The following is a 22,785-nucleotide window of genomic DNA, read 5'->3' as shown; positions in this document are numbered from 1 at the left end:
ATAATAATACAATTCGTTTTGTACACTTCGTTTTTATACAGTTCTCTGCTCAAGTGTCTTTCTCTTTCTTGTTTTATACACTTCGTTTTATACAATTTGCTTCAACTGTATATGTATAGCGAATTATACAGTTTCTCTGTTTGATATGGAACGCAATTATGCAAACTTTGTTATAGCATACAAATATGAATTTTTTATTTGCTATATATGAAAGTTGCCCTTATTATAATCTTTATTTTTAATTAGACGATTTCAAATTTAAATTTTAAAAATTAAGAAAAAATGAAAGTATCAACCAAGTAAATGAGTCATATAGCGTATAAACTTAAATTTTATAAGCCTCGAATACGAGTATTGGACATTGAACCATAGATTCAAACACGCGTGTACCTTATCAGTCAAAATCATAAACAATAAACCAAAATCTCCATGTGGAGTCCATTCATTGGTTAACACTAAACTATTGTCTTTTGTCAATTTCATCAAACAAGATTCACACGTCTAAGATAAACTAAAAATAAAATAGAGATAATATCATTTTAATCCCTAAGGTATTAATAAATGTAGATATACTCTTTATCATATACGATTCCTATATATTTAACCTTTAATTAATAAAAAAATGTATTTTTAGTCCTATCAAATATGAAGTATATCGATATACAAACTTAACATAAGGCGTGAGGAATTTTGTACTCAACAAAAGAATAAAAAAATGCACAATTCAAGATGTGTTTAGTCTAATTTATAGACTACAATAGAATTTATCAATAAATTGAAGGATTAAATGTGCTATATTAAAGGGCTTTCAAATGCCCACGTCACACGTAATAATCAACATTATCAAATCACTAAAAAAGGACTAATAATATTATAATAACTAATGATAAAGACATTTAAGAAAAATCAAAGAAACATTACTTTTACTTTTTGTTGTATTCTAATTTTATAAATTTTCCAATCAAATATTGTGATGTAAATGTGAGTGGGAAGAAAAAAGGTGGAATATGACATTCGTCCATTAATTGTTTAATTATGTTTGTTGTAACAAAGTTAGATAACAAGTGTTTACTATATTACATGAAAAGGGTGTTTTAAATATTTTTAAAATTGTTTTTTTTGTTTATTTTTATTATAGTTGGTGATCTCCATGGTGACTAATGTTTTATGAAAGTAGACATTTGAAGTTGATATCTTGTCCATATTAATAATATTTGCGATTTCTACGATGTGCTAAGCATTCCGTATTCACATAGGATTTAAAGTTCACAAACCTAAGGATTTTGATATAGGCTGCCTATCCTAATACAAGCATCATTAATTAATTTCATGGTTCGAACTTGTGATTTATAGGTTAAATGTAGATAACTTTATTATTAATTCAAAGCTCAAATGGAGTGGGGGACGATGTCATCATAGAAAATTAACGTGTTAACTTGACCAAGAAAATACTTAGTGGTATAATTTTCCTCAATTTTAATTTGATGAAAGATGGATTTATCAAAATTGTTAGCACCCTCCCTTTTTTCTATCTTTTTGTATATTTTATTTACAAAACAACAAAATATCCTAACCTATTTCAGATTTTGTGCAATTTGAATTTGAAACAGGTAGAATTTTCACCTTTTTATCATCTTGTTGGCCATTACTTTTTCTTATATATACTTTGTTGATTGAGAAATGGGCATGTTTTGTTTTAATAATGATGGTCGAGAATCGAGATTATCTTGGACACGCCTCGACTAATTATACAAGATACATATTACCTCTCACTAGAACAAGTACTGAATAACTTTGTTCACCAAGACTTCAACAAATGAAAAGAAAGCACATAGGATTCTCTTTTGTTTCTGCTAGAATTGGAACATTAGACCTCATGATTCTCAACCACTTCGTTGATCACTAAGCCACATCATTGAGTTCATACTAGAAACGAAGATATTTTGTAAAGTAAAGGAAGCAGAGAACAAGTACGATGTAGGATTTTTACTTGAAATAGGTTTTGGATTCAAGTCCAAATCTATAAATAGGGTGATAGTTTCGTTGGAGAAACTTGCACACTTACATAGAGAGAGGATCAAAACACGATCAAGAATTTGAGAGAGTTTTGAGATTTACACGGGGAGTGTTGCCAATTTGTGAGGAAAAAGTTGTAAGATTGTAATTAAGAGTTTTGATTACAATCAAGTGTGTGTAGGATTTGTCTAAAAAGTTTGAGAAACTTGACGGACAGTAGAAGACTTAAAACCTGGGTATTTCTTTTTTTTGGTAGCTAGGAATTAGAGTTTATAATTCCTTAAGTTACTTAGGTTTGTAATCTGTTGTTGAGACTCAAAGTTCAATGAAGAGAAGTTAACTACCACAAAGGTGTAAGTTGTGGTTTTTTTCCCTAAAATGAGCCGGGTTCCTTAGGCAAATTTGGGATCAGAATTCCAACAATGTGCCTAAAATACGCCTATGACAATATAGGATTTTATATACAATCCGCTATTTGTCTAAGTAGGAAAGTGGCTTCCTATAGACCCTCGGCTCAAAGAATGAATGGATACTACATTATGGACTAAAACTGAGAAGAGCCCAACCCAGCATTCCTCTCATTTCTGGGGGTCACAATAAACCTGTTTACCAACTTTGATTACTTCAAGGTGAGCTTTTGCTTAAGATTGAACTTACCACTTTTTCCTTTGTGTTTTAACTTACTAAGCACATGACACATCTTACTGAGCCAGTAAATAATTCCTTGATTTGCAGGAAATGACAATAAACATCCTTTTTTTCTCCACTTCGATTACAAGATAATGTTCAAGCAGTTGATCAATATGAAGTTCACCTGATTAGTTCTTTGAAACTAAGAACATGGATAGAGATAATACCTCAAAAGTGGGGACTTTTCTGAGCGAAACCCCGTCTTCCAACAAGCAACAATCTCACTTAAGGTCAGGGGATGTGATTCCTTTGGTGTTTACACTTCCCAGTGCCTGCTGAAATCCTCAGTTGATGGCGCAGACACCGACTTTAACCTCGGTAATGAATCTGGATTGCTGACTATGACTATATACCAGTTCCAAAAGAGGAGATATACAAATGGCATTTAACAGAATAATCATATAGGAATATTTCAAACTCAAATGAACCTAATCATTGGTTAGACCAAATATTGGATAAAAGCTTTTGTATTGTGCGAGAGAAATGTGAGTCGCAATATGAGGCTGATTAGGTCTCCTCAGGGAAAATTACTTTTTCTCTATAGTAAAGCTATCTGACTATAGCATCTTATATCATTCCCACATTTGCCCTCTTCCAAGATAGCTTTATCTAATGAATTTAGCTCTTACTAGGTCATTTAAGCTCTCTCTGGCTTTGTTGTTTGGACTCTTCAAAAAGCAGTCGTATCTGATCCTCCAAAATGCACTACTTTTGGTTGGATCCAACATGCACCACTCGACAATTTTGAAGAGTCTGACAACATAGCTCTTTGGCTTTACCATCTTATGACAAGTCTCAACCCCCTCCTTCCCCTCTCCAAAAACAAAGGAAAAAAGAGACAATTCCAGAAGTAGGGTTTTTGCAATATATTGTCAATGGAATAATACTTACCAAAAATCTCTGCAAGAACAAGCGCCGTTTACAAATCTGTGAAACCTAACTCTGTCCCTAACAATTATCTCTCTGTTGTATATTCTACTAATTATCTTTGTCACTTCATGGCAATCCCTACAGACCCTGAGGTTCTTCACTATCCTAATCACTGCAGGTGCTTTTGTCTTCAAAAGTCCAAAAGCAATAGCTAACCTTTCACTGTGCTCACAAAGTGCAATTTCCTTCTCTTCGTCACTCACATTGTGCAGAATAGGAGCAATCCAAGGTTCATGTCCTGCAGAGTATACCCTTTGAGATATATCCCTTAGGAACTCTTTGATCTCCTCTGCTTCAGGGTGTGACCAATCACCCATCACAAACTCGTGCACAAAACCGTCAACTTCAATGGAACTGCATCCTGGCTGAGCCTTAATACCTTTGTCTTTCATCTGTTTCCTCACGTACCGCATTTTTTCCCAGTCTGATACTGATGCATACAGACTAGAGAGTAGGATATAGTTCTCTGCATTCCACGGTTCTAATTCAATTAGATGCTGACCTAGAATTTCACCTTTGTCCAAGATTTTGTTCTTTTTGCACCCAACAAGTAATGTACGCAATATTGCTGGACACGGGGCAAGTGGCATGGATTCGACAAGCGAATAAGCTTCATCAATTAAATTTGAACGGCTCAACAAATCTACCATGCAGCCATAGTGCTCTAAAGATGGCTCAATCCCAGACTCAATCATGTTTGCCCAATACCTTTTCCCTTCAGAAACTAGTCCACTATGAGCACATGCCATAAGAACCCCAACTAGTGTCACATGGTTAGGTTCCACCTGAAAGCCAAATTCAAAAATAGATTACAGATAAGTTGCTAATAGTGCATACATCAAAGCTTTACCATTCAATGATCGGTAGTAAATAGACACAAAACTACATCTCAAATTCATCTGATTTTACGCAAACATTCAACACCAAGCCTAATAAGATCAAAGCCATGCGCTCCTTAAAAGTTATATGTGCATCAAGAATCAAGATGATAACTTTCATACGATTTAGCAAGAAAAATTGCATCTTTCAGCATTGTTCATAATAATTGCATTACCTTAGCTTTGTTCATCCTGGAAAAGGTCACCAGTGCATATTCCGCGAGCCCATTTACTGCCAAGCCAACTATCATTGAGCTCCAAGCCTTGGCATCTTTAAAAGGCATTGCTTCGAATACTTCAATTGCCTTTTCGATGTATCCACACTTTGCATACATATTAACAAGCGCAGTACTAAGCTCAAGATCATTCTCAATCGATTGCTTGTTGATATACGAGTGCACCCACCTCCCCAAATCTAACGCCCCAGACATAGCACACGCCGAAATCACACTCACCATTGTAACCTTATCAGGTAAAACACCTGTCTTCTGCATTTCCCTAAACAAACTAAAAGACTCATTAACCATCCCAAGCCTTGAATACCCACTAATCATTGCACTCCAAGCAACCACATTTCTGTCAGGAATTTCATCAAACACCTTCTCCGCCAACCCAATTTCCTCACACTTCGCATATAAATTCAACAACGAAGTCTGAACAAAGGGACTCGATCCAAACCCAGATTGAACAACATGCTTATGCACTTGTTGCCCCTCATCAAACGCCGCCAAAATAGAACACGACTTCAACACAAACGCCAAAGTGAAACTATTCGTTTTCGGGTAGTTTCTCTTGACCAATTTCTTGAATATGAAAAGGGGTTCGTTAGAAGCGGTATGGGATTCAAGAAAACCTCTAATGAGAGAATTATATGAAAATATACTAGGATTTGGGATTTGGGTAAGGACCCGTTTGGCGTAATTGAGGCTGCCATTGGGTGAAAGAGCTGCAAAAGTGAGAACTTTTGAGAGAATGAAGGAGATTGTTGAAGATGGAAGAAACGAATGAGTGATGATATGGCCATGGATTTGTTGAAGGATTCTCAGATTTGGACATTTTTGAACCAGTGAAACGAGTCTTTCTTCTACTTCTTCCAGCTCTTCGAACTTTGAGTGACTATTTGGAGGCTAATCAAGAATTTGAAATTAGAGAGGGAAGAGTCTAATTTATACTCTAACAAATCTCAACACTCACATATTAGAGGCGTGTTCAAAATTTCAAATACGTCATTTATTCATATTGAATTATTTAAAATCTTATTAACATATTGAAGAATGAATTCGTTATATATTTAAAGTTATGGATTTGTATATATAAAATAAGTATAATTAACTTTATTACGTTCAACATAATGAGTTTATATGAATTAACTTTGTTCTTCAACTGAGATTAAGAGATTTGAATAGTAAAACATAGAAAAGTCTTCTTTTGATTTTCAGTATATCCAATTATCCATTAGAATAGCAAGTTATCTATAAGTTAAGTTTATTACATTTGTTGATAATTTTATAAGGATATATAGATTTACTAATACATATTAAGCTACATTAATTAATATCATATATATATATATATATATATATATATATATAAATATATATATATATATATATATATAAAGTTGCATCAATAATTTACATATTTACATAACTTGGGCTTCAAAGATACATTAGAATTCCCCAAACCCAATGGGCTTAAATTATTTTTCAGCCAAATTGTACGAGGTTGGATTCAAACTTTATTGGAGTAATTTTGTTGTGTCAAAATCTAACTTCATATTCGAGGATTTGAAGTTTTAACAAAATGAAATAAGGATATTGTTTAAGAAAATGAATTTTGATTTAAATCAATTTTAAATTAGTGGTTCAAGAGATAAGAATTGATCAAGACCATATAAAGAGAACATAATATCCTTTCAAACACTTTCTGTACGTTTCGGACTGGACATCTGAAGCGTGGACAATATAAGATAGGAACTCAATATTGAGTAACTATAAATTTAACCAGACCAAACATCGCCATTATGTTAAGAAAATAGATCTTAGACTTGAGTTAATTCGACTCGAAAAACTACCTCACAAGATGAGGAATGTCCAAAACTATATAAAGGAAATCGGACACTTTTATATATGCTTTTGGACAATTAATTATTACCTCATAAACTAACTTTTAAGTTAAAATTAGATAAATATATTTATTTTCCTAACAGAATATGATAGAATAACATTAAATTTCACGTATTAACGAAGAACCGAACTAATAAATGTAATTATGTCCAAAATGGACACAGGTGACGATTGATATATGAACTTGGTTCTTAAATTTATAATATTTTGTTCTATTCATCGAATTTATTTTTTGGCCTAACAAATACGTTTGATGGACTCCTAGTACATAGTTTATTAATAACAATAAAACCTCGAATGAAATTTATTGATTCACAATTCTATTCTTTTTATTACGCTATTGAATTTTAATTTCATAATTTATATATATGTTAAAAAAAATTATGATAACTATAAAATTTGAACTAAAATTACTTTCGTTTTATCAAACTAATAACTTGTACTCTACCTTTGATGTGTGACCTATGTTATTTAAGTTTAAGATTGCTAGGAGAAGTTATTACCTTTACTTAACTAAATTGAAAATGTCACAATAAAAGATGTTATATTAGTTATTCCAATCTTAGCTTGTTCCCATAATTTCATTTTATCTAATTATCTACAAAATGAAATTAACTACGTGTCACAAAATGTAATTATAAGTTCAATGAAATTATGTTGGACATAAGGGAGTTCTTCATTATCATCATTAGTTTAGTAATTACCATTTCTTAATAATTAATTGTTGTTTTTTCTTAATACTAATTTATTCTAGTGGCTATGATTTGAAGTAGTGTCCAATGTCATCTAGATAGAGATGACACATCAAAATATATGTTAGTGTTTTTCATTTACACGTTTCTGAATAAAAATATCAATTTTGAAAGTTTTTAAATCTTTTATCTTAATTAATCTGTGGTAATAATATTATAATTGTAGCTATATTATATTTAACATCAATAATATAATATATGTTATAAATTAATTATTTTATGTGCATGATCCATTAGAACTATCCAATAATTAATTGGATTCGTGTATAAGTGTTTCCAAAGTGATAAACTTTCAAGGTGATAAGAACCTTAAGAGATAACTATGTATATATTAATGTGGTGATCTTTGGAAGTCATATCTCAACACTATGAATAGATGTCACTCAACATTTGATATATATAATTGAATAGAAGAAATGTTCTCTTCTTTATCTCTATATCTTGTCTTCTTTTTTTTATACTTATATTGCTATGAGTTTGATTTTATAACAAATATAAATATTTATAAGCTAGTAGTCTGTATAATATTCTAAAAGGCGCTCGCCTATTTATGTCGAGGCGAGGTGATTAAGTTGGAAGAAATAAGTTTTCTAAAACTTGGCTCAATCGGGAATGAAGCGGGATCGGAATTGTGATTTAAAATTGGTTGTTGGACTTGTGCGAAAATCTGCACTCTCTCATTTTTCTCTCTATATGGTTGTTGATTAATGTCTTGTTAATAATATGAAAATAAGACGTAAAAGAAGTCTTACATATGCACCATAATATTAGACTTATGGACAAAGTGAGTTGGTTCAAATTACGCTTTAATTTATCCACATAGCAAGAAAATAATACTCAGAATCTAACGATATCGGTTATTCTATATTTTACTCTACATATATATGTAGTATAATGTACATAAATTCTCTCGTAATTATACATATATTAATTATGAGAATTGTAAAATAATATGCAAACGTCGTATTTGACATACTAATAGCTAAAATACTACGTACTATCATATATAATATTAGTTAATTATGTGCCTTTTAGGAAAAATTACGCAAAATGACAAATATCTAGAGCATATTATGTAATATAGCTATAGTTTTTATTATTTTTTGTTAATGGTTATAATTTCGCAAAATTATCCTATTTCGTTTCCTCATTGTATAAATTCAGATTTTGTACAAATATGTCCTTAATTGTTTAATTCAGATTTCGTATAAAATTCGATTCTTAATTTTATAAATTAAAATTTATACTTATTTTAGCTACTTGTTTACGATTTATCAAAAAATTCATATTAATCTATTTGTATATGGACAAGCAAAATATACAAATGGAGTTCTGAAAATTTCTAAATGCATATACTTAATATCTTTGATGTTCACTCAACTATCAACTTTTTCCATAGAAAGTCACTTAACGTTGATTTTCAACTCAAAAGTAATTCAACTGTGAGATATTTGCATAGAAAGTCACTCAACCTATTTAATTATTTTTTTCATTATAATTTGTTGTCGTGATATTATTTCTAACTAACATTTTAAGAATAAACATATATCCATTTAAATCATTTAATAAACCCGCCCACTTAACCTAACCCACATAATATTAACACTTTTTTACTTTTATTCTCCAAAATTATTTTCTTGGTCTCCCATTCTTTCTCCTTTGCTTTTTTTTTCGTCTCCTCAAATTCAGCCTTCTCTTCCTTCTTTTAGTAAACCTCAGTCAAATAGGAATTAGATTGTGATTAAAATATTATTAGAAGGATGCAGGGTTGTACAAAGAGAGTTCATTAAGAGATAATCTATGAAAAAACGTTAGATAATGCATATTCAGATTCAGACATAGAGACTTTTTTCGAAATAGATTTTCTTTAAATCCTTTCGCCTTCATACGACGACTATCGGTAATAACATCGTTTAAAGCTAATAATGCTAATGAACAATAGCCAAAATAAAAAAGAATTCGAATACAAGAGAAAATGATTTAGTGAGATCAAAAATTGAGATATTCCTAACTAAACGAAGGAAGAAGAGGCTAAAATTGAGATTCTTTTTTTAAAAAAAAACAAAGAAAAACGCAATGGAGAAGAGAGAAAGTAATTTTGAAAAATAAAGATAAATTAAGAGGGTAAATATTTTATTTTTAGCGAGTTGGGTTAAGTGGAGCGGGTCATTAAATGGATATATGTTTATTTCTTAAAATTTTAGTTAGAAATAAAAATTTCAAATCAGCAAATTTTAATGAAAAAAATAATTAAATAGGTTAAGTGACTTTCTATGCAAAGATCTCATGGTTGAGTGATTTTTGAGTTGAAAATCATAGTTAAGTGACTTTCTGTGAAAAAAGTTGATAGTTGAGCGACCATTAAAGATATTAACTCTATACTTACCATATTTGTATACTTACATACGAAATATACAAACCTCAGCCTCTATGACAAGCAAAAAACTATAATTATGAAACACAATTTTCGAAATCATAGCTATAAAGCCTTATTATATCTATTATCTTTACTATTTTTAAAAATTTCACATAATTTTAATACATAAATAATTTACTTCTAACGAAAAACGACCCTTTTATGTCACCCGAAAGCCCATCGGTAAATTCATCACATTTTTTGTTTCTTGTAATAAACCGTAAACATATAAGGAGAAATTAAATTAGAGATTATTTTTCCATTTAGAGGAGATTAATAAATTAAAAATGTAACTTAACATGTAAACTGCTATAAAGGTAACAAAACACGTAAACTGCTATAAAGGTAATTCCTATTTAAAAGATAAATAAATGCTTAAAAGAAGTGCCAAAAAAACACAAACAAACAAATGAAACTAAACCTACTTCAAGGGAAGTTCTTGTAGTATAAAAATAAATAAATTCAACTAATTCACGACATTTCTTTTTGGTTTTCAGTTGGTTCCGTATTCATATTGAAGTCCGACTAATTTAGATTCGTGCTATATATAAAAGATTCAAAGGCGGTCAACATAATTGGGGACCTAAAGCGAAATTTCAATTCACGGCCTAATATATAATATACTTTATATACGTATTTATTTAAAATTTATTTTTTTTACACTATTTAGATGGAAATTCTTAGTACTTAATATTGTTTTTTCAGTTATTAGTTTTAGGTAAAAATTTATCAAGTCAACATTGAAAAACATCCTTTAAATGAGACAATTATTATATCTATTGTTAACAAATGCTATAAGTAATAAGTTGATAAATATTAAATAAAAATAAGAGTAAAAACCATAGAATTTGACACAAGAAGTTGATGACTTGGTATCCCTCATTTTAACATGCTTATACTTTAGTAATGCTTCAAACTAAAATTTAAAAAGAAATAAAAAAGAATTTGTAATTCACCTTTTTCAACACTTTTCACTACTAATTCTTATTTTTAACAAAGTACAAAAAATGTTAAAGTGGATAAAATAATTTATTTTATAAAAGATTATATTTTTTTATCATATATAACTAATTTTTTTATAAAAATTTTAACACATAATTTAATCTTAACAAAAATTTGGGGCCCCCAAATTTTTGAGGCTTAAGGCAAAGGCTTTAAAGGCCAAAGCATAGAGCCGCCCCTGAAAAGATCTCATTCGATAGAAAATATGCATTACCAAATGGAATTTTTTTTCTTTGACTAACCAGTTTGATCAATCTTTTAAAATCAGTTAATTTTGAAAAAAAAATTAATGAGAAATAATTTATATTTGTCCAGCTTATTAAGAAATATTTTTGAGCAACAATTAATATTTAGTCACGCTTTTAAGTGTATTTTTTTTTATAAAATTAAGGTATTAGTTGAAAAAATTACTTTTAAAAAAATTGAATTAAATTCTGTTACTCTTATTATATACTCCTATATAATTTGATTGCCATTTAATATTTGTAGTTGATGGGAGGGATTGCTTCTTGATTCAATTGTATTACAGTGTAATATTATCACATTTAAGCTTCTTAAAAAGGAAAATTAATTAATTTGATGTCAAAATAATTAATTATAACAATGGTAAAGCACCTTAAGAAACCATAATTTGAAAGGTTACCTATGCGCTATATATTAATCAACTTGATAATATAAAAATTCTTTAATCGGAAAAAGACTTAAAATATTCTTAAAGTATTTGAAATGGTACAAAACTGCCCTCCATCTACCTATTGGATCCAAAATGTCCTTCTCATCCACCTATTGGCTCCAAAATACCATTTTCATCCACCTTTGAGTTTAAAATTGACCACTTATATAACGATTCTAAATTTAAATTATTTTAATATTTTTTAAAAATACATGACATTCAAATATTTATTATAATTTAATTTATTCATATCATTTATAAACCAACCAACTACCAACTCATCAATCATTAAATCCCACCCAATTAATAAACCAATTATACTATCAAAATTGTCCTAAACACTACTAAAACAAGACGAAATTGTTCGAGTCCAAATTGAAGCACCAATCTAATTTAGGTTGAGCCGCATATTTTGGAGGACAGTTTCAATAGTATTTTTCAAGCTTGAATTCGAAATTTACGATTAATGGTAAAGAAGTAGTACATCCCGAATTAAGTCATGCCTTTTTTTTAAATATAATTGTATAAATATTCATGATTTGTTTTAAATATTAAAACTTTAATATATTATTTTTAAAAAAAGTTATCTATTAAGTAAATTACATAATTGAGACGAAGGAATAATTAAGATGAACATAGTGTTTAATTAGTAATGGGTGGGTAGTAAATTTATTTATAAATTATATCAATAAGTTAAATTATAACAAATATTTGAGCGCTATGTATTTTAAAAAATATTTAAATAGTTTGAATTTAAAACCGTTAGATAAATGGTCAATTTTGAACCCAAAAGTGGATGGGAAGGGTATTTTGGAGCCAATAGGGGGTGAGAAGGGTATTTTGGAGTCGTGGATAGAGGGTAATTTTGTACCATTTATAATACTTTAAGAGTATTTTAGGCTCTTTTCCCTTCTTTAATTTATAGACTATAGTGTTAGCTCATAGAATATCATCCATTATTTCCGTCTTAAATTATTTTTTATTTTATAAAATTTAAAGAAAAATTAATTATTTTTTCCATTTAACTTTGATAGTAATTAATTTTTAAAAATTACCAATATATAAATAAAATAAATATTTAATAAAGAATTGTAAAATAATCTTTTTTTAATCATTCAAAATAAATATTTTTAAACATCATATAAAAGAAATACGACAAAAAATTTAAGAAATACGACAAAAAATTTGAGACGGAGAGAAAACAAGTCAAACAAAACTGTCCAAGAAACTCTTTCGTCTAAATCTCTCATCCAAACTAATATAATACCCATTATAATTAACCATATTGACCAACTCAAACCCCCTAAAATCTATAAATAGACAAACCCTTCCCATACTCTTATCATAAAAAAAAAATAAAAATCTTTTTCAATAGACAAGTTTAAAAACCATACCATATAACAATATATCATGGCTATCCAAAGGAATAGTATTCTCCTTCTCATTATTATTTTTGTTTCATCAATTTCAACTTGTAGAAGCAATGTTATTGATGATAATTTATTCAAACAAGTTTATAATAATATTCTTGAACAAGAATTTGCTCATGATTTTCAAGCTTATCTTTCTTATTTGAGCAAAAATATTGAAAGCAACAATAATATTGAGAAGGTTGATAAAAATGGGATTAAAGTGATTAATGTACTTAGCTTTGGAGCTAAGGGTGATGGAAAAACATATGATAATATTGTAAGTATTTAAATACTGAAATATATTTGTGGGGATGAAAATAATAGAGAATATTAGAATTATTTGGAAGGATGAAAAGTTATATTTTATAAAGTAGAAAATTATTTTCTCGTTTTTAGTAATTAAAGGTGAAAAATGAGTTTTCTCGTAAGCGAGGAAAGTCATTTTCCATGGAACTGTATTTTTTTTACTTTTAATAACGTCATAGTATTTGCTATAATCAAGAATAAGACACTATTATTGATGTTTAGTGCTCGAAAAGAAATTGATAGTAATTTTGCTAATATAACTATCAATTTCTTATATGTATATTTTTCAACCAAAATAACAAATTTAGCGTAATCTAATAAGTGGGCCTCTAGAATAAAGAGTAAGTTTTATTAATTCTTAACCTTATTTAATTTTATGGGATCCTCGACAAAATGACAATTCTCAACTTTTATTCGAATTCGAGACCAACCATATGAACAACCTCACACATGCATATAGTCCTAATATGTATAATTTTTCTAAAAAATATCTTCAATCTACCATATTAAAATATTGAAAATGACTTTTATCCTACCGAACACATAATCGAGAGTTTCTTTTAATAATTTACCACTACATTTGGTAGTGTTTCTTATCGTGTTTAATGATCTTTCAGGCATTTGAGCAAGCATGGAATGAAGCATGTTCATCTAAAACACCTGTTCAATTTGTGGTTCCTAAAAACAAGAATTATCTTCTCAAGCAAATCACCTTTTCAGGTCCATGCAGATCTTCTATATCAGTAAAGGTTAGCATATTGATTATTTTCGTCTTGTTATCAATTTATTTATCTGGTTTATGACATGATACAAAATTTAAGAAAGTAATCAAAGAGAGTTAAACAACGAATTTCGTCGCTAATTTAGCGGAGTAGTGAGGAATTATCAAAAAGTTATGTTAGCTATGAGCAACTTAGCGATGAATTAGCTAGTGAAAAAGTTTGAAGCTAATTCTATTTTTTTTTTTGTAGAATAAAGATATTTGAAACACACGTATTAATTATTAATTATGTCTTAATTAATATGTCAAGTGGATAGTTCAAACTAAAGAACTGTCAAAAGAAAATAAGAAAGAAATATTTATTTTTAAAATAAATTAAAAAGAAAAATATGACAAATAAATTCAAACCGAGAAGGTATTACATAATCATAGGGGGTAAAAAGGATATTATATAGTAAAGAAAAACAACAACTACAACATATCTAATAAAGTCCCATAAATGGATGTAAAAAAAGTATTGTGTAAGCAAACATTATCCCTACAAAAACTTTTGTGGGGTAGATCGATCGAGAGGTTGTTTTCAGACTCTTGACTTAAGAAAAAAATATTTTTTTCTAAATAAGTTTGAAAGAAATGTTATATGATGAAAATATGAAAGAAAGAACATATCGATATTAAAAAATAATAAAAATAATCAAAGTAAACGAAATAACAATAGCAATAATACTCATAAATGATAATTTAGTGGCTTTAGTAGTACATAATCTTAGTTTATTCATTGTTTCTTTAATTACCCTTCTTATTTTTTTTGAAATTACTATGCAGATTTTTGGATCCTTAGAAGCATCTAGTAAAATTTCAGACTACAAAGATAGAAGGCTTTGGATTGCTTTTGATAGTGTTCAAAATTTAGTTGTTGGAGGAGGAGGAACTATCAATGGCAATGGACAAGTATGGTGGCCACGTTCTTGCAAAATAAATAAATCACTGGTAATTTTATAACCTTGCTTATAAGTTTTACACTATATTGCTCGGATTTTTTAAATTATATTTGTTCTAAAGATAATGTATATTTGAAGGAGGTGTCACAAATGCAATCACATTTTTAGAGATTTCGAGCAATATTAGTTTTATGTGATCTGATTTTCAGAGCATCCTTGCCTTGTACTGATCATTGTTACCTTTTTTTCTTCATGCAGCCATGCAGGGATGCACCAACGGTACGTTAATTCATTTGATTTGATAAAAAAAAAAGTTCAAAATATATTTGAACTTTAATCGAAATTGTTGTAACAATTTCAATTTTTGGGCAGGACCTATTATCCGTTTGCACTATTTAATAGTGTATTTTAAAGAGATATAAGTGTTTAGTTGGACTAGTTACTATTTATAATGATGCAATATTTAGATGTCCACATGAGTACCTATATATCTTTAAAATATATTACTCTATTAAATAGTATAGGGATCATAGGTCCTGCCCAAAAATTGGAATTGTTACAACAATTTCAATCAAAATACAAATATATTTCAAATCCTTTCCCTGAAAATCAACTTACTCAAGTATTAATACATTGTTTATTTCACCGGATCTCTTAATATAATACAAATAAAAATGATTAGATTGTCCGCACTATATATAATGTGATTATCCAACGTCGAAAGGTGAAATTAAGTCTTAATAAGGTGTAAACATGTGTTTCATTGTATCCACAAGAGAATTACTATATACTTCTTCCGTCTATTTTAATTTGTCATGTTTCGCTTTTTAAAAGTCAATTTGAATAATTTTCAAAATTAAATTAGGTTACATTAATTCAATATTTGAAACAAAAATTTAGATATTCAAAAACTATATGAAAAGTACTATAAATTGCAATTTTTTTGCATATCAATATGATTAAAAAGTATTTTAAAATATTAGTTAAAGTTCTTATAGTTTGAATCTAAAAATAAAAATCATGACAAACAATAATAGACGGAGGAAGTATATAATAATACCTCTTCAAGTAGAATCGATTTGTACACCTCAAAACCTACTTTTCTTCGATTATATTTTCCTATTTCTAATAATAGTTTTAATCAAAGCTATTAGATTCTGTCAAATCTATACACTGAAACTCTATCTTTGATGCCTCTGACATTCGAGATCGTTGATTTACAACGGATGAATGATTATTTAACTTTCTATTTAAATTTTAAAACTAATATTGTTTAATTTTCAGGCCTTAACCTTCTGGAATTGCAAAAATTTGAAAGTGAATAATCTAAAGAGTAAAAATGCACAACAAATTCATATCGAATTTGAGTCATGCACTAATGTTGTAGCTTCAAATTTGATGATCACTGCTTCAGCAAAGAGCCCAAATACTGATGGAGTCCATGTATCAAATACTCAATATATTCAAATATCTGATACTATTATTGGAACAGGTTTATTTATTTAATTTTTATTTATCCAATTTAATTAAAAAAAAAGGAGTATTTTTATTTATAACTAATTTATTAATTTTTAATTTTTTTGATAGGTGATGATTGTATTTCAATTGTTTCTGGATCTCAAAATGTGCAGGCCACAAATATTACTTGTGGTCCAGGTCATGGTATAAGGTACTCTATTTTACAAATATACTTGTTTCCATTTTCTCTATTTCTTAAAAGGTAGTATAATATAATAATTACTTTAAAAATCCTATAATTAATTTATTGGCAAATTTTTGCTTTTGTCTTTATGATTAATGACTTAGCACATTTAACTTTCAATAATTAAAATGTGTGCTTAGATGTGCTATATATATTTGAGCTTTTTTTTAAGTAGTATATTATCCTCAAGTTTAACGTAAAAATACATGCTTTAACATAGCACATATAGTTAATCAAAAGACAAAATGATCAATAATTTTGCGAATTTGATTATTCACAAGAAAAGGGATAGTTCAAAGTGTACATTTCAAATAATTGAAGATATCATAAAGACTAAAATTAGAAGAACTAATAATTGAGGGATCGAAAATGTTATTACCTTACTAAAATACTATTTCCATTTTCACATTAAATTAACTAATTAAGAGTGTTTTATAATCTAATAAAACATGCAATAATTATTGATGAAATATGGTTTTGGTACCTATTGTTGGGTTTTATTTGCCCTAAATTTTTTACCATAAATAGGTTTTTCTTTTAGAAAAAGGTTTTGGATTGACTAATCCTTTTCTGGTAGGAAAAGGTTTAGGACTCTATAAATAGAGGTATGTTCCTTCTAACTTAGAGACTGTTTGGTTCAGCTTAAAAGCTGGTCAAACTGACTTAAAAGCTGGTTTTTGACTTATTTAGCTGTTTGGCAATACTCAAAGTAACTTATTTTAAGTTAAAAAAAACTTATTTTAAGCCAAAAGTTAAAAGCTGGGGTAGGGGTGCTTTTTTTTTTTTAGCTTATAAGCTGTTTTAAGTTGACCACATTTTTATCTTTTTGCCCTTAATATTTTTATACAATCTCCAAATTACCCACATAAACCTAACATCTCTTTCTTTCATTTTTCCCTTTTCACGTTCGGCATAGCAACTTCAGCACTTTTATCCAAACACATAACTGCTTATTTTAAAAATAAGTTTCAGCACTTTCAAAAGTACTTTTTTAAAACTGCTTTTATTAAGCCCATCCAAACGGGCCCTTAATCAGCATTCACTATGTAGTCTTAAGGGCTTTGAGAGTTTTGATTAGGGGAAGAATTTGTGGGTCACAAGCTTGATACGTTATCACTTGTGTGAACCTCCCATGTATTCTGATTGAATTGGTTGAGGTTGTTTCCCTCTGTATTTTGTACTCTCATATTTATAGTGGATTGCTCATCTCCTTTGTGGACTTAGGTCGATTGACCGAACCACGTTAAATTTTTGTGTCTTTTGGTATATTTCTCGTTGTCTTCTTACTCGTAATCCTGCTTATTTACGGTCCTAACACCTATAATCTTTCTGAATATTTACCCTTATTTTTTCTTTTTCTTTTTCCATGGATTAGTATTGGAAGCTTAGGATCTGGAAATTCAGAAGCTTATGTGTCTCATGTTACTGTAAATGGAGCCAAAATTATCGGTGCCGAAAATGGAGTTAGGATCAAGACTTGGCAGGTACCCCCCCCCCCCACTCCCCCCATACACACACATTTTTTTAAATTTTTTTTAAATTTATAATAGAATATCAATACTTAAATATAATTAAATTCGATTTCATGTTTGAAAATTTATATTTGGAATAGAAGTATGCATTTTAATAGCTTTCTATGTTATATAGAAAAAAATGTTCATAACTTCAGATTATTCTACTCGTACCAAGTGAAAATGTCTTACTTTGTTTAGAAGTTTGGTTTATCCAGTTTTGGGTCATGATTAAATCAAACTTTTAATGAAGAGGGGTGAGAACTTAATAATTATAAATTTAATTAACATGTAATTAAGCATTATATAAATTAATATAATGTGGTTTGATAATGTAGGGAGGATCTGGACAAGCTAGCAACATCAAATTTCTGAATGTGGAAATGCAGGACGTTAAGAATCCCATAATTATAGACCAAAACTATTGTGATCGAGTTGAACCATGTATACAACAGGTAATTTTTGATTAACGAACAATTTATTAATATTGATTCAAACCAATCATGACTAACAGAAAATTTGACTACACAACGACTAGTACATGCATATTCCCATACATATAGATGAAGTCACTTCAAAATAAATCAAATATAGTAGATTATAACCTTAAAAGAGAACATTTGGGTAAATAAGTAGAAATCATTAAGTCATAAAAAAATTTCTAACTCGATCTCTCACAATTATTTAATCTCTTTGTTTGTTCCAGCTTTCAGCAGTTAAAGTGAAAAATGTGGTGTATGAGAATATCAAGGGCACAAGTGCAACAGAGGTGGCCATAAAATTTGATTGCAGCAAAAACTTTCCATGTGAAGGAATTATAATGGAGAATATAAATTTAGTAAGGGCAAGTGGAAAACCATCAGAGGCTATGTGCAAAAATGTCCATTTTAACAATGCTGAACATGTCACACCACACTGCCCTTCACTAGAAATTTCAGAGGATGAAGCTCTTTTGTATAATTATTAATTTATACTATAGATCTTCAATATATAGCAGATATGATATATCACAATAAACAAATACCTATGTATTGAATAATTATTATTAATATGTACGGATTGAAGTTTTAATAAGACTACTATGTATTTCTATTTTCTAGTCAAAAGTTTGACGATTGTACTTTTTAATGTACAAAAATAATAAAATGGTTATTTATGTGATGTATATATCCCTTTGGTATTTCTTGTTGAACTATAATGTCATTATTTAATAACTATTATCTGTGCAACGAATGTATATCTTTCATCATTGATAATAAGAATAAAATATTTTACGTCTATTACTTTGTGATTATATATAGTTTTTTTATTTATTTTATTTTTAATTAAAACGAGCGAAAATACTAAAAGAGTTATTTAAAATTCAATGTGAGTATTAATATTATTTACTCATAATTGTTCGGGATCGATATATAAGAATTCATCGTTTAAACATATTTATAATCTTTTATGGATAAACGCATGTGTACATTTTAAACTTAATATCTTCTCTTAAGCTAAATTAATTAAATTTAATAAACCAAATATTTCGTAAACTTTTAAAATTAAAATGGACCCAACAAGAATTACAAAATTACAATTGAGTCCTCTACGTAAAATTACGACTTTCGATAAACCCCAATATTGAACTTTTGCTTAATTCTCAGTTCTGCTGTTGTCTGGTCTCTTTCCCAGAATTTTCTGAAGGCAAATTCAATATCCATTTTACCAATTCTCTAAAAAAAAAAATCAAGGGATTTAATTAGATTATCAGTATAATTTATAGATTAAACACTTTCAGGAACTTGACTTTTTTTTTTTACTTTTCTTAATTTTCTTATAATTTTTTTTGCTTGAAGTTGTTGATTGGTAATTTCAATGGGGACACCAGAGTTTCCAAATCTTGGAAAACATTGCTTTGTAGATGACTGCAGGCAGATTGATTTCTTGCCTTTTACCTGCGATTGTTGTCACCAGGTTAGTCCTGATTTCATTTTTACATCCACTACGGTCAATTTTGTGTCTTTTAGCGACCTTGTTCCCGTGCGATAGCTTGCAAACCACTTAAGAGATATAAATCGTACTAGGCGAGCATCATGTGACGAGCTCAACCCGGAAGGCTAACCACCTTATGTTTTAACCCTTGTTTGTTATTTGGTACTTATTTGGTTAAAGTTGAAATCTTGTATGTTTTGGTGAGACTAATTAGTTAAAATTGAGGTTTAGTTGTTGTTGTTGAACTTGTCTTAGGTGTATTTAGTGTTTGTTGGAGTCTTTCTAGTTTGACTACAGATTTGTAAGTGACTATGGGCATTAGTATGAGTTTTGAGACAAATTATTGAGTTTTGAAAAGGAAAGTGATGAGTAGACAAGGGAACCCACAACCACCCCATTCTTGTGCAATAGCTCGTAAGTCACACATGATAGGTAAAATTGCACTAGGCAAGCCCCAAGGCTAACCCCCTTGTGTATTAAGCCTTGTTTGTTATTTGGTACTTATTTGATTAAAAGTTGAAATTAAGGTTTAGTTGTTATTGTTAAACATGCCTTAAGGTGTATTTAGTGTTTGTTGGAGTGTCTTTCTAGTTTGATTTTAGATTTGTAAGTGACTATATGGATTAGTATGATATTTAAGACAAACTATTGAGTATTGTCTTGCGTAATAGCTCGCAAACTAGACATGAGAGGTAAGTCGCACTAGGCGTTCCCCATGTGATGAGCTCGACCCGAAAGGCCAAACCCCTTTGTGTAAGCCTTGTTTTTTTATATAGTACTTATTTTGATTAAAGTTGAAATGTTTTATATTTTTGGGAGACCAATTAGTTGAAATTGAAGTTTAGTTGTTATTGTTGAACTTTCCTTAGGTGTATTTAGTGTTTGTTGGAGTCTTTCTAGTTTGACTTTAGATTTGTAAGTGACTATAGGGATTAGTATGATATTTAAGACAAACTATTGAGTATTGTCTTGCGTAATAGCTCGCGAACTAGACATGAGAGGTAAACCACACTAGGCGTTCCCCATGTGATGAGCTCAACCCGAAAGGCCAAACCCCTTGTGTTTAAGCCTTGTTTGTTATTTGGTACTTATTTTGATTAAAGTTGATATCTTTTATATTTTGGTGAGACAAATTAGTTGAAATTGAGGTTTAGTTTTTATTGTTGAGCTTACCTTAGGTGTATTTAGTGTTTGTTGGAGTTTTTTCTAGTTTGGCTATAGATTTCTAAGTGATAATGGGGGATTAGTATGAGATTTAAGACAAAATATTGAGTATTTAAATGGAAAGGGATGACTAGTGTGGAATAGATTTAGAAGATTCATATTGATGATGCCAGGTACTGAAGCATAGTTGATATATTAATCGAAGGTGAGATCTTATCGGTTGCAATATGTTTGAAGATTTTTCTTGAATCTGGTTTGGTAGGTTCCTTTTTCTTTTGTGGGTTTTGCGAGCATAAAAAAATTGATCTTGATGATGTTTAGAGGAATTCACTTAGTGGGACAAATGACCTTGAGTGTTCTAAGTTGAAATCTTTTTCGGTGTAGGCGGGACCAGTTAGTTGGTATTAAGTTTAGTTGTTGTTGTAAATTTGTTATACTCACGTTAGGTGCATTCAGTGTTTGCTGGACTTTCTAGTTTGGCTGTAGATTTGTTAGTCACTTTAGGGGACAATGTGAATTTTTTTTTGATAACCGAGAAATCCATGTGTTACCCGCCCTTTGGACCAATCACAGCCTTCAAAACTCGCTGGATAATGGGCCTGCCCCTTTACCCTTCTCCACTTTGGACTCAAATACCAGGCTTCGCTGAGATTTAAGAATCTATAATTTGTCTAAAAAAGACAAATTATTGATTATTGAGAAGGAAAGGGGTGAATAGTGTGGAAGGGGTTTAGAGGATTCATATAGCTGTTCCAGCTATTTGGTATTGGAACATAGTTGATCCATTAATCAAAGTTGAGGTCTTTTTGGTCAAACTGCATTTGAAGATTTTTCTTATTTTTGATCTGGTGTGTTCCTTTTTCCTCATGGGGTTAGCGGACATAAAAATTTGATCTTGATGATGTATTTGAAGATTTAGCAAGTGGGAGAAAGTGATTTCGAGTGTCATAACTTTTCCTTACTTTGGCTCTAGCATCGAAGAAGTGGCGATACATCTGCTACACTTACGAAGTTGATGTAGAACATTTGCATTGTTGATCTATTTTAGCTGAGATTCTTGAGAGTAAGATGCCCTTGTTTTTTGTTTTTATTATTTCAATGATCTGGTTTTTTATATCCGACTGAGGTTCCTCTGAATTATTCATAGCTTTTTCAGTGAGTAAGTTTGCTGTCTGCTGAAGATGTGAAAAATAAATGGGATTCTGATTACAGATGTGTTGCAGTGGTAGAACTCCACTGTATCTTTATCATTTTGAATAGGCTATGACAAGTTTTCTGTGCTAAATTCTCATCTTCGTAGAAAATTTGAGCGTCTTTCTGTCTGTGGCTCTTTCTGTTTTATTTTATTATAAAATAACTTCTCTGTTGAAGTTGTTCTGAAACTATTTGCAAGTTGTTCATACTTAAAATGGAGTTACTTTTCCTTATGATGATGGCATTTTGACATTGCAAAAGTGTGCCAATCTGTGTTGTGTACTGTTTTCCATTTCACACTATTTTGTTGTTGTTACCATTCTTTTAATCGAGGGTCTATTGGAAACAACCTCTATCTCTACGATCTAAAGGGGGGG

General features: G+C 29.6%; 3 protein-coding genes and 1 long non-coding RNA gene across 4 annotated transcripts in view; 3 read left to right on the top strand and 1 right to left on the bottom strand.

The window, feature by feature from the left end:
• The first annotated feature begins 945 nt into the window (after positions 1–945).
• Positions 946–3,249, top strand: LOC114074203. The gene is made up of 2 exons (XR_003574650.1): positions 946–2,645; positions 2,752–3,249. It is a non-coding gene; the product is annotated as an uncharacterized LOC114074203 (long non-coding RNA).
• Positions 2,756–5,719, bottom strand: LOC107001617 (putative pentatricopeptide repeat-containing protein At5g40405). The gene is made up of 2 exons (XM_027912081.1): positions 4,691–5,719; positions 2,756–4,421 (listed from the first exon to the last, which is right to left on the bottom strand). Exons 1-2 carry the CDS (start codon positions 5,066–5,068, stop codon positions 3,594–3,596), a joined length of 1,206 nt encoding a protein of 401 aa, XP_027767882.1. The 5' UTR covers positions 5,069–5,719; the 3' UTR covers positions 2,756–3,593.
• A 7,069-nt stretch (positions 5,720–12,788) lies between these two features.
• LOC107032286 (polygalacturonase-2) lies at positions 12,789–19,237 on the top strand. Its single transcript, XM_015233875.2, has 9 exons — positions 12,789–13,172; positions 13,819–13,950; positions 14,748–14,912; positions 15,122–15,142; positions 16,148–16,355; positions 16,451–16,532; positions 17,941–18,049; positions 18,415–18,531; positions 18,783–19,237. The coding sequence occupies exons 1-9, from the start codon at positions 12,894–12,896 to the stop codon at positions 19,041–19,043; spliced, it is 1,374 nt and encodes a 457-aa protein (XP_015089361.1). The 5' UTR covers positions 12,789–12,893; the 3' UTR covers positions 19,044–19,237.
• A 474-nt stretch (positions 19,238–19,711) lies between these two features.
• LOC107031993 (zinc finger AN1 and C2H2 domain-containing stress-associated protein 11) overlaps positions 19,712–22,785 on the top strand; it is a 4,433-nt gene continuing 1,359 nt past the window's right edge. The window contains exon 1 of the mRNA XM_015233534.2: positions 19,712–20,032. Within this exon, the coding sequence (XP_015089020.1) occupies positions 19,934–20,032 (99 nt within the window). The 5' untranslated portion in view covers positions 19,712–19,933. The remainder of the gene's footprint in view (positions 20,033–22,785) is intronic.

The sequence above is a fragment of the Solanum pennellii genome, chromosome 10, assembly GCF_001406875.1.
Source record: "Solanum pennellii chromosome 10, SPENNV200".
In the NCBI taxonomy this organism is placed as follows: Eukaryota; Viridiplantae; Streptophyta; class Magnoliopsida; order Solanales; family Solanaceae; genus Solanum; species Solanum pennellii.
This window is presented reverse-complemented; position numbering and strand designations above follow the sequence as displayed.